The 12226-nt window shown below is 49.9% G+C and overlaps 1 protein-coding gene across 11 annotated transcripts in view; it reads right to left on the bottom strand.

Moving 5' to 3' along the window:
- GALNTL5 (polypeptide N-acetylgalactosaminyltransferase like 5) overlaps positions 1-12226 on the bottom strand; it is a 141108-nt gene that overhangs the window by 113628 nt on the left and 15254 nt on the right. Inside the window, exon 3 of one of the 11 annotated variants that reach the window (XM_067041824.1) lies at positions 7090-7222. The exons of the other annotated variants lie outside the window; for them this stretch is intronic. Within the exon in view, the coding sequence (XP_066897925.1) occupies positions 7219-7222 (4 nt within the window). The 3' untranslated portion in view covers positions 7090-7218. Of the gene's footprint in view, positions 1-7089; positions 7223-12226 lie in introns of those variants that run through there. 11 annotated transcript variants of the gene reach the window in all.

Here is a 12226-nt window from a genome sequence, read left to right on the forward strand (position 1 = left end):
AGCTTTAAAGGTAATTCTAAAAAAGCTAAAAGTCACTAAGAAAATGATACAAGATGGAAAACAACATAAATCAAAACTGGAAAATCTCAGAAATGAGTTGACAGAAATAAAAAAGAACTAGAAATAGAAGAAAAAACATCTTAGAAATGAAGACTAAACTTGAAGAAACACAAGAATAAATAAAGGCAACACAATGAAAAAAAATAAAGACAGAAGGGAAAGGAGGGGAAATTTAAAAATCAAACAAGGATAAAGATTCGAGATTGTGACAGTATTGAAGATAGAGACAAGATCCAGCACATGAGTAACAGGAGTCCCTGAGGAAGAAAACCAGAGCAAGGGATCAGAACAAATACTAAAAACTATAACTCAAGAAAATGCTTCTAAAGAAAGATTTTAAATTATGTCTTGAAAGAGGACACAATGTACCTGGGAATACTGACCCATAAAGATCAACACCAAAGCATATTCTAGTAAAATTACAGACTTCCAGGAAAAAGAAGAAATATACCTGGAGTATCTAGACAAAAAAGACAAAGTGACTTATCCAGAATACTGAGCTATATGGCTTTTCAGCAGCGATGCTTTCTACAACGAGAATAACATATTTGAGGAGATGAGCCTCCTTAACAGACAGCACCTGCATCACCTGGCTGACGGGCCCATCAGATAACACACAGTGCCTCCTACCACATGGAACAAGTTCACTGTCGATGCACATTATAACATGTTGTTTACAGAAAGCAGTCTGGTGGCTATATGTAGCATGGGCTTCTCTCTGCCCTGCTTCCCGTATTCTGTTTCTCAGGAGTGGGAGAAAATGTCGAGAGCAGGCCAGGTCTTGATTTCCCAGCAGGAAGGGGCAGCCGCGGGGGAACACTCAATGGGACCACCCACCATTCCTCAAGAACAACGTAAACCTTACGACAGTTCATAATCCTGCTGAGAACAAATATTTCCCCCACTGGTCTGTTTCAAGCCCTGGAACGCCACAAAATAAGCCTGTTCCCTTCTCCAGCCTGCAGGTGCCCAGGTAAAAGGTAGGTCTTAGATTTTCTCTATTCACCATCTTGCCCTTCCCAGAGGGGGTGAAGCAACAAACAGACTTTCCAAAATGTGGAACAGGACCACACTGATGCTGGGTGGGGTTGCTAGGCAACAGAAGCCATGCCTGGTACCGCGTGCCTCCTCCCCCTCCCCCGCCTCCTTCCCCCTCCCCCACACGTCTTCCTTTCATCCTGCCACAGACCAGTACTAATAATCATAACTAACATTTTGGGGTGCTTACCAGATACTGTTGCAAATGATTTACATCAATGAACTCATTCATTCCTCACCACAGCCCTGTGAGGTAGGCACTATCACTATCTCTGCTTCATGAATAAGATACCAGGAAACTTGCTCACGGTCATATGAGTAGTTAAATGGACGGGCTAAGATTCAGACCCAGGCTCTGGGAGTTTGGCTTCAAAGCCTGTGCGTTTCATTATCATCTTCTGCTGCCTCCAGTCCTGGTACAATCAAGATTTAGGGTCACGGGGCTTCCCTGGTGGCGCAGTGGTCGAGAGTCCGCCTGCCGACGCGGGGGACGCGGGTTCGTGCCCCGGTCCGGGAGGATCCCACGTGCCACGGAGCGGCTGGGCCCGTGAGCCGTGGCCGCTGAGCCTGCGCGTCCGGAGCCTGCGCTCCGCAACGGGAGAGGCCACGACAGTGAGAGGCCCGCGTACCACACACACACACAAAAAAAAGATTTAGGGTCAGAAACCTAAATAACTAGGAAAAAGGAATGCTTCCTGAGGAGCAGCCCAGCTAACAGAAATCCTCTGCAGGGGGTTAGAGAACCAGGTCAAGGCCACCATTACAGAGTATCATTTCCTTTCTCTTCGGGTGTAAATACCTCGCGGGAACTCCCGGGGAGGGGTTGGCCAAGGTCTGGAGCAGAGTCTGCTGTTCCCAGTTCCCCAACCCTGAGGCCCCCATTGTATCTACTGCAGACCGCCCTTTGGGTATGGGGCCATCTGTCACATGGTCAGTCCTTTCTCCACGAGGCTACAGGGCCTCCGTCCCTTCAAACATTTCCCCCGGGGAGAGGGGAGTGGTACAGCCCATGCCTCAGGCGCCTGAAGTCCCCAGGCCCAGCCCTGAGCTCCCCGCGCTGTGAAGGACCGACCCTGCGAGCTCAGACTCGGCTCCCGCACCAGCCCCACCTCGGGCGCAGAACCACTGGTCTGCCCGTTGTCTTATGACCCCACGGCCCCGGGGACCCGACGACGAGTGCTACAGGGGCTCCTGCCTCCCCTCCTCCAGGGGGTGATCCTAGGAGGTGTTCTCCGTGCAGAGGTTCCAGCAGAACGAGGCGCCCTCACCAGTGACCTTGATAACACACCCTCGCGTTGTTTTTTCTTCCACTTCTGTGTTCCCTTCCTGTGCTCTCAGTCCAACTTCTACAGAATACCTCCCAAATAAATGACTTAGATGCAAGTTCTTTGTCTTTGGAAGGAAGCCAACCTGGGACACCTCGTGCCCTGATGGGCCCTCACCCCTGACCCCCCTCAGAATGTGCCTACAGACTTCAGTCTTACAGCTCCCACCACCACAGGAGAAGATTCGGGGTTTTTTGTTTTTGTTTTTGTTTTTATTTTTTTGTGGTACACGGGCCTCTCACTGTTGTGGCCTCTCCCGTTGTGGAGCACAGGCTCCGGACGCGCAGGCTCAGCGGCCATGGCTCACGGGCCCAGCCGCTCCGCGGTATGTGGGATCTTCCCGGACCGGGGCACGAACCCGTGTCCCCTGCATCGGCAGGCGGACTCTCAACCACTGCGCCACCAGGGAAGCCCGAGAAGATTCCTTAAAATAAATCTCTTTGTGTACATATCAATCGGCCTGGAGAACCCTGACTGAGTTTTATTACCCGAAGTTCACCTTACTGTATTAATTTGGAGGAATGCATAAAGGGATCTGTAAGTGTGATCAGTCCTGGGTCCCACCCTAACTCAGATGACTTTCTAAATATTATTGGTAATGAATTGGCCAATTCTCAATAGACTGAACTAGAAATTTTGTGCATCAGAGGTTAGGTTTCTTTTTTTTTTTTTTAAATAAATTGATTGATTGACTGACTGATTGATTTTTGGCTGCGTTGGATTTTCGTTGCTGCACACGGGCTTTCTCCAGTCGTGGCGAGAGGGGGCTACTCTTTATTGCAGTGCGCGGGCTTCTCATTGCAACGGCTTCTCTTGTTGCAGAGCACGGGCTCTAGGCGTGCAGGCTTCAGTAGTTGTGGCACGTGGGCTCAGTAGTTGTGGCTCGCGGGCTCTAGAGCGCAGGCTCAGTAGTCGTGGCGCACGGGCTTAGTTGCTCCACGGCATGTGGGATCTTCCCGGACCGGGGCTCGAACCCATGTGCCCTCCATTGGCAGGCGGATTCTTAACCACTGCACCACCAGGGAAGTCCCAGAGGTTAGGTATTGACGTAGATTTGCTGTCATCAGGCCTCACAACCAGGTGGCTCTTACTGGCTAAATCTGAGACAGGAAGCTAAACGGGGTGGAGATTTCCAGGAGCCTGATCCTTATACACAGTCTCCAGGTTGGGAACTGGGGCCATCACTGCCCATGTGATGAACCCGCAGGAGCTTGGAGAAGGCTCAGCTTTAAAAAACCTCCTCACCTACCCGCATGGCTAATGCCGAACTCCAGCATTAGAATTCTTTAAAGGTCTGCTTCCTGTTCCCATTTTGACTCATCATGTTAGGGACGCAAGATAGTTTTCTCACTGAGCCCACTGGCTGAACAGGGAGTAGCTGACGTCCAGTCTTCCATCCTGGGCTGAACAGCCTGGAGCCCTTTCTTCAGCCTTCAGTCCCTGGGACACTGTGGTCAGGAGGCAATTCAGGACAGAAGAGCGAAGAGCCAGGGACTGCTGGTGACCGACCAGAAGGCCGCCGAAAGCTGGGAGGTGGGAGGCCAGAAGTGGAAAAATGAGGCACGTGGCCTGTTTACTTAGCTTTTATTTTTACCGTAATTATATGCAGATATAACTTCAAGGGTCGAATCGGTTAAAATGTCATTGGACAAAGACATTAAAAAAAAAATGCTCCCAACTTCCTCTAGACAGCAACTACTTAAAATTGTTTTTTAACTGATTCTTAGGTATTTGCCTCCATATCACATGTCTCGGTAGGCTTTTCAAAGTTAAGATGCCCCACTTTTATAACTGATCCAATCCCCAAGGTTGGATATTCAATGACTGTTGAAAGAGAGAAGGACCTGGTGCCACAGTTTTTAAAGCGCTAAACATGGAGACCAGTGAGCTCACAGTAGCAAAGCACTCAACAATTATCTAAACGATGGCGGGTTCGTTACTCAAAGCTTTCACAGCAGGTTTCCCTGCAGCAGACCTGAAATATTCGAGGCAATTTACGGGAAATGTGTATTTAAAATTCTTTCTGAAACTGTTGCTTTTTTGCAGATTTATAACATCACTTGCGGTAGTATTTGTAGTATCTGGCCTGGGAATACCCCTGGGAGACAGTCTTCGAAATACTACGGCAAAGCAAAGAGGATAGCCTGGAGCACAGGGGCAGAGACCCTGCCTGCAAAGTGTTCTGTATCCTTTAACACAGACTCTCCACATTGCAGGTTCAGGTTCATTAAGATGCAGACCCCTCTAGGAGGCAGGAACGCTGTTCCCGCAGAGCTGATAATGACTTTCCAGCAGTCCTTCCACAGATTAATTTTAATGAAAGAGAAGAGCATGGGTTCCCGCCAGGATGTCTATTTCATCTTCCTCCTCGGATCCGGAGGTTTCCGGTTCTCTCCTCCCTTCCCAATCGCAAAGCTCACTCCGGAAGGAACTGGGGAAGCAGAGTTAGCCTGTGGAAGTCATTTAACAATAGCACCTTCCCAACCACATTGTTGTGGTTTATATAAATAATCATTATATTATATAATATTATATTTAATATATAAAATATATTATATATTATATATATTATATTATAATTTATATTATATTATATATTTATATTAATATATTATATTATTATATAATTATTATATAATCATCATTATATAAATAATCATCCATGATCGAATACGACACAGTCATCATCTCTTACGTGGTTATTTGGGGTTCGTTCCATTGACGTGCATGCTTCCTATGGACCCGTTACTACACTGTTTTTACTATTACACTGTGTAATTATGTAGTGTCTGCTAAAGAAAGTCTCCCCTCATTATACTTTCTATCCAGCCAAACCATTAATGGCTTTTCTCCTATATTTATTCTCCTGGAGGAACTTCAAAAGGACTCATTCCAATTTCTGGAAACCCTGTGCGGGGTGACGATTAGACTCTATTCGCTTTACGTAGCTTTGGGAGGTGACGGCGGCTTTACTGCAGCGCATCTCCCTCTCCACCAATGTGACCGCCATTCACCGGAGACTTCGTCCAGTCTCACTGAGGTTTTGTCATTTCCTTTATGCAGGAGCTGCACACTGATATTTGTGAATCACGCCTTCCTTCCCTTTAGTTTTCCGGCTGGTTTCTTATTGTGTAAGAAAAGCATCAAGTTTTGAGTATTTTCCAGTCACTTCATGGGACCACGTTACTGGTCGTAAGCATTTTCAGTCGATTTTAATTCGTTTTCTAGGTTAGTGATTATATTATCAAACAAGTGCCTGTCTCCTTTTCAATATTTATAATGCTTGGTCCACTCAGAATTGAATGAGAATACTTCTCTCGTTTCGGTGATTTTGTTAGGGATTTTGTATTATGTTAAGGAAAGAACATACTGAAAGTAAAGCGACATTTGATTACTGTTTTACTATGGGTTTTCTTTATTCCGAGAAGCATTCCGGATTTTGTCCAGATGAAGACTGCAGCCAGACTCTGGCGTCAGGTCCCATTCAGCACGTGGAACACAAAACGCTGCGCAGCAGAAAAGACAAATCAGTGCGTAAGAAGGACTGACATTTAAACTTCCAGGAAATTGCAGCAGGATGTGGCATCAATACGATAGTGTATTGAAACTGGATTGTTCCAGGTGACCCGGGACTATCCCAGGTGGGATTAATGGCTGCCCCTCAGCCACTGCTCCCGCCTGTCCCTGCACTCTCTGCGCAAGCCTAGTTGTGGGGACCACATCTCCCAGGTTCCCTTGAGCCCTAACTCCGCGCCGGCCTGGCCAATGGAGGCCCTGGAGGAGGAGGAGCGGCCAGAGTGTTTCTCCCCCTCATTCTCTGCCTCCTGGGGTGTCCCTGGAAGAAGCTGCATGGCCTTATTGGCTCCGCTCTCCCTGAGCAGCCCTCCTCTGATGGCCAAGCGACAGTCAGATGGCCCTGGTTTGGGGGATTTGGGTGGAATCACCTCAGACCACCTCTCCTTCCATTGGAGGCTAGCCCTAAGGGCGGCAGCGGTCAGGGAGTCAGGGCGGGCGTCGAGGGCGTTCGGCCGTGCGGGTGTGCGGGGGTACCGTGCTGGTTTTGATGCTCTATATTAAATTCTCTCTGGCTAAGGGACTTCCCTGGCGGTCTAGCGGTTAGGACTCCGTGCCTCCAAAGCAGGGGGTGCAGGTTCGACCCCTGGTTGGGGAAACTAAGATCTCACATGCCGCACAGCACGGCCAAAAAAATAAATAAATAAATGAAAAATAAAGTGGCTCTTCCTAAAACTACAACCAAAAACTTCTCTCTGGCTGAAACCCGTGTAGTGGGCCCTGAGTAAGCTGGCCACCCTAGTCTGTGCGGCTCCTGAGGGCTCCCGGCCTCCAGCCTGGGTCCCTGACCTCTGTGGTTGGCTTCTGTGCACACGTCTCTGTTATCTGGGTGTGAGCGGGCAGGCAGTCTTGAGTCCCAGCGCCGGGACTGCTCCTGTCCAGATCTACCCGCTTCTCTACACTAGAGGACTCGGAACAGCAGCTGTGAGCCCATCCTCCCTCCTCCAAGCTCCACAGCCTGCCGGGTGCACGGCCAGGCTTTAGATGGGTCTTTTCACAAAGCGCTTGGCACAGGGAGAGGCCCGGGCTTTGCAAAAGGCAACGGGCTATCCTCGTTACAGACGTCGTGCTGACGAATGTGCTGATCCCTTACGTTTTTCTTGCCAGCAGCTTGACCACGATAGTGGAAGCAAAGCCAAGTGCAGTTTTTCTCTGGATGTCAGTCAATTCTTTTCCATGGTGCCTGACATTGCCTTTGCAGGCCGTTCCTCTTCCTCTCTCTTCAGCTGGAGGAAGAATAACCACGATAGTGGGTAAGAGCTTGGGTTTAAATCCAGGTCTGCCACCCACTAACTGTGTAGCCTTGGGCAAATTACTTAACCTCTCTGTGCCTTAGTTTTGTCACCTGTAAAATGGGATTAATAGCAGCACCAACCCTTCCCCAGCTTCAGATCTCTCTGACGCCTCACCACCAGACAAAACCCAGTGCCTCGGTGTGGAGCCCAAGGAGCCCCCCTCCCCGTCTCCGCTGTGTGTGGAGCACCCGCTGTCTGCTTCTGGGCAAGACAGTTGCACACACTCGACCTTCCTTGGTTCCCAGAACAGATTTATTTATTTATTATTTATGTATTTATTGCCTCTATGTACAGATGAGGAAAACAAACTTAGATGGTTAAGAAACTTGCCCCAAACCTCAGCCGGCGGGAGGCAGAGCTACGCCAGCAGTGTCTGCAGGACCCAAAGTCCTTCCTCCACAACCTGCACCCTGAGGTCTCCACGTGCTCCCGGTCAAACCTAACTTGTTGCAGTTTCCAGAACATTCCATGCTGTAGAGCTACGCCAGCAGTGTCTGCAGGACCCAAAGTCCTTCCTCCACAACCTGCACCCTGAGGTCTCCACGTGCTCCCGGTCAAACCTAACTTGTTGCAGTTTCCAGAACATTCCATGCTGTTTCCTTCCTGCTTTTTTGCCTACACACTGTTCTCCCTGCTGTGTTTTGAGAATTATGAGTAGGTGAATTTGGCAAAAGCAAGTGGTGTGGACGTGCGAGAGTACGGAGCGTAGACAGCGGGGTGGAAGCAAGGGATGAAGTGAGGCGATCCAAGCTGTATTTAGATTTTTGAGCAGGGGTGGGAATACGCCCCCGTGCCCTCCCGTTCCTGAAGCGGCTGCTGTGGCTTTCTACTTGGGATCAGGACGCCAAAACCTGTGGTTTCTACATTTCAGGCTGAGGTTGAAAAGCGCATACAGTGAGGTGGATGGACCCGGAGTCTGTCATACAGAGTGAAGAAAGTCAGAAGGAGAAAAACAAATACCGTATGCTAACACATATATATGGAATCTAAGAAAAAAAAAATGTCATGAACAGCCCAGGGGTAGGACGGGAATAAAACACAGACCTACTAGAGCATGGACTCGAGGATATGGGGAGGGGGAAGGGTAAGCTGGGACGAAGTGAGAGAGTGGCATGGACATATATACACATGACCAAACGAAGGGTGGATAGCTAGTGGGAAGCAGCCGCATAGCACAGGGAGATCAGCTCGGTGCTTTGTGACCGCCTAGAGGTGTGGGATGGGGGGGGTGGGAGGGAGGGAGACGCAAGAGGGAAGAGATATGGGAACATATGTATATGGATAACTGATTCACCTTGTTGTAAAGCAGAAACTAACACACCATTGTACAGCAATTATACTCCAATAAAGATGTTTAAAAAAAAAAAAGAGTTTATAGGATTAAAAGACTAAGAACTCTTAAAAAAAAAAAAGTGCATAGAGCAGGCCTGCCTCCGATTGACTTAAACTCGGCTTAGCCTGGCACAGAGGCGCCACTGGGAGTGGGAATAACCTCCCAGTCACTGACCATCGATGTACACATCTTTTGTTTCTTCCCCTGCAAAACATTTCCCTTCAAGGCAGGTCCATACGTGAGAAGCCACTTCAGGCTGACGAGAGTCAGAACCCCCAGTGTAAATCTCTCTATCTTCTCTGCTGGGGCCAAGGGAAGAAATGAGGAGAATTTGCTACCAAAGGTGGCTTATGACTGGGGCCTAACAATTTACGTCCCAGGAGCCCGTGCCCCTGCCCCTTGGCTCAATTTCAAATCCCAGTCACTGATGTTCCCGCTTCACCTCCCAACTTCCTGTCGCTACCTCAGGCCTGGCTTCTCCAGGGTCTGTCCTCACTCTACCTGAGAGCAGAGCTCTGAAAAAACAGTTCCTACGATTTCACAAGTCTTTTCGTTTATCCCAACCATACTATTATTATTATCATTAATGATAATAATATTATCTTTATTATTACTATTATTACCCTTCCTTCAAGGCTCAGCTCCAGTTTTCAGGAAGCACTCCCAGCACCAAAAGTTAGTAATAATACTTGTGGAACCTAACCCAGGTCTTCTTCCTCCCTTCCTCTTCCCCCAGAGCTCTTCGTGTGTATCACATTTACTCATTCAACAAACACTTATTGACCATCTACAAAGTGCCAGGCACTGTACTAGGTTCTGGACACTGAAAAGAATAAACATCTGTTTGCATACAATAAACACAAGACATAAGTAAACTATGCAGTGTATTAGGAAGGGAACTTATGCCAAGGAGAAAAATGAGCAAAGAAGGGAGACGTGGAATGCCCAGAAAGTGGATTTCAATGTGAAAAAGGTGGCCTAGGAGGCACTCGCTGAGTGCATTTGAGCAGAGAGCCAGAAGAAAGGGGAAAGTAGATCGCTGGGATTTCAAGAAAAAGGACATTGCAGGCGGAGAGTAGCCAGTGCAAAGGCCCCGAGGCACAAGGGTATCTGGCCTGTTGGAGCACAGCTGGGCGCACAGCCAGCTGGACCAAGGTCAGGAGGGGATAAGTGGTGGGAGATGAGGCCAGACAGGAATGGCGGTCTCGTAGGTCACCGTGGGTCCATGGGCTTTTGTGTGTGTGAGATTGGAGGCTTTGGGGGTCTTTGGCAGAGGGTCTCACTCTAACTGATGTTTTGAGAATAGATCACGGGGGCTGGGGGTGGAAGTAGAAACCAGTTACCAGGTGACAGATGATCCAGTTTGGAGCAGACTGGCACTGAGGAGGTGGTGAGAAGGGGGCGGTTCTGGCTGTGCTCTGACGGCAGGACCACCTGGATTTGCCGATGGGATCGGAAGTGTGTATGGAGAAAACAGGCAAAGACAGCTCGGTTTCCGGCTTGAGGAACAGGAAGCCTGGCAGGGCTGTGGTGGGAAGGGAAGACGGTGAGGAAGAACGGCTTTGGGAAGGGGAGGAAGAGCAAGACTTACGCTCGGGGGCGTTCAGTTTGAGACCTGTGTCTACGAGACCCACAGAGGAGTAGGCGTTGGGATCTGCGCGTCTGGAGTTCACGTAAAGAGGTCCAGACCAGAGGCGTCATCTTGGGACTTATTAGGGAGCAGATGATTTCTAAAGCCACAAGACAGGACGAGCACACAAGGGAGTGAGAGGAGGTCCCAGGATGGAGCCTTGGGCCACCGGCATGAGTCGATCAGGCAGTCACGGAGACCAGGAAAAATAGCCATCGAGGTAGAAGGAAAGCCACAGCGTGATGTCAGCAGGGGAAGGAAGTGCTTTGAGGAAGAGGGAGAGATGGACAGTCAGTGCCGCCCGGAGCTGAGTAAGATGAGGCCGGGGACCGGGCTGATCCGGCAGCGCCGCAGCCCAGAGCTTCAGGGCAGTGTTGGCTCCAAAGCCAATTGCAGGAGGGTCTGAAGAGGAAACTCAGGGGAAAAGGAGGGACGATGAGGCTAGCCAGCTGTTTGGAGGGTCTTGGTTGGAAAGGGCGTTAGAGAAGCGGGCAGCTGGAGGGGGACCTGGTGGGAGGGTGGCGGTGGTAAAAGCGGCCGGGAAAGCACGTTCCTGGCGGGGCTGCAGATTCCCAGGAGCTTCAGGTCTCCTGATGCCTGGGTAGGACTCCAGGCCGATGAAATCAGAATCTTGGGGGTCCCTTGTTCTTTTTTCAAAAGCTTGTCAGGTGACTGCGACCTGCAGCCAAGGTTAAGAAACAACGCGCTACAGAAAGAAACACTGACGGAGCAGGAAAGGGAGGGAGTCATTGCTTGAGTAGAGGAGGGGCGCCTGGTGAAGAGAAGAGAGTGTCTTTCATGGCGGGAGTGGGTTGGGTGCGCCTCTGTGGGTGTCATCGCAGGGGGGAGCATGTGGGAGTTCCCTTCTGATTGTTCCGGGTTTGGAGAAAGAGGTGAGAGGGTATCAGGCGGAGTGAGGGTGGAGGGGAGTGCTGGAGGCTTCAGCAAGCGCTGGGAGCGGGAGAGAGAAGGCACCAGGCAAGGGTCCCGTGGTCCCACGCAGCACCCTTAAGGGCCTCTTAAGCTTGCGGTCAGTAGCTGAAAGTGCGACCACTCAGCCTGGTGACCCTCTCCCTGCAGCGCCTCGGTCTGGGCACCTGCTTTGGGGCCAGCAGACCCAACTGAAGTCCTGGCTCTGCCACTTGGTGCTGTGTGGCCACCTTATTTAATCTCCCGCAGTCTTCATTTCTTTGCCGTGAAAGAGTTGACAATACCTTTCACCGAGGGATGTGTTAGAGGTGAGAGGTCACCGCAAGCACCTGGTCCCCTGCAGGCACATGGCAGTTGTAAATGTCGTAAATGTCAGCTCCTGCTGTAATTGCCAATTGGTTCCCGACGGGCTGTAGTCTATCCCAAGAGCTTGGCTGATCTCCTCTTTGGATGGTGGGGTCTGTGCTTTCTTCTCCGTGTCCTTCAGAGAACACGTTATGTGCTGGCCACATGGAAATCACTCGGTCAGTAAATGCCCTTGGCTGAAAAATTAACTACTTCATGAGCATTTGTCACGGTATAAGCACTGAGATCACTGAAAGTGAGAAGATGGCAAAAGCAAGGTGCAGATACAGTCTGTTTCCCCAGCCCAGGCAGACCTCGGAAGATACTGCAGGGTGGGTTCCAGACCACGGGAAAGCGAGGTATGCCTGTATTCTCTCCTCTACAACCCGCCCCATTTAACTACTGGGATTCTGATCGTCACTGCAACGTTATAAACAGAATGCATGGTTCGCACCTCTTCTACTTACAAGAAAAACATCAGATCACGTACAATAAAAGCACACGTGTGACACAGCCGTTAAAAGAAGGATGAGAAAGACGACGGGACCACCTGACGGCGGACAGACCAGAGACCCCACGGGGAGCCACGCGTTCTCCACTCTGGGCTTCCTGAGGTTGAGAAGCACGCCTGTTTGAAGGCAGCACTCCCGACTCTGCAGGCGTTATCTTCATCTAGCTGAGACGATTTCTTTTCCTC

This window comes from Kogia breviceps, chromosome 9 (genome assembly GCF_026419965.1).
Source record: "Kogia breviceps isolate mKogBre1 chromosome 9, mKogBre1 haplotype 1, whole genome shotgun sequence".
Taxonomy (NCBI): Eukaryota; Metazoa; Chordata; class Mammalia; order Artiodactyla; family Physeteridae; genus Kogia; species Kogia breviceps.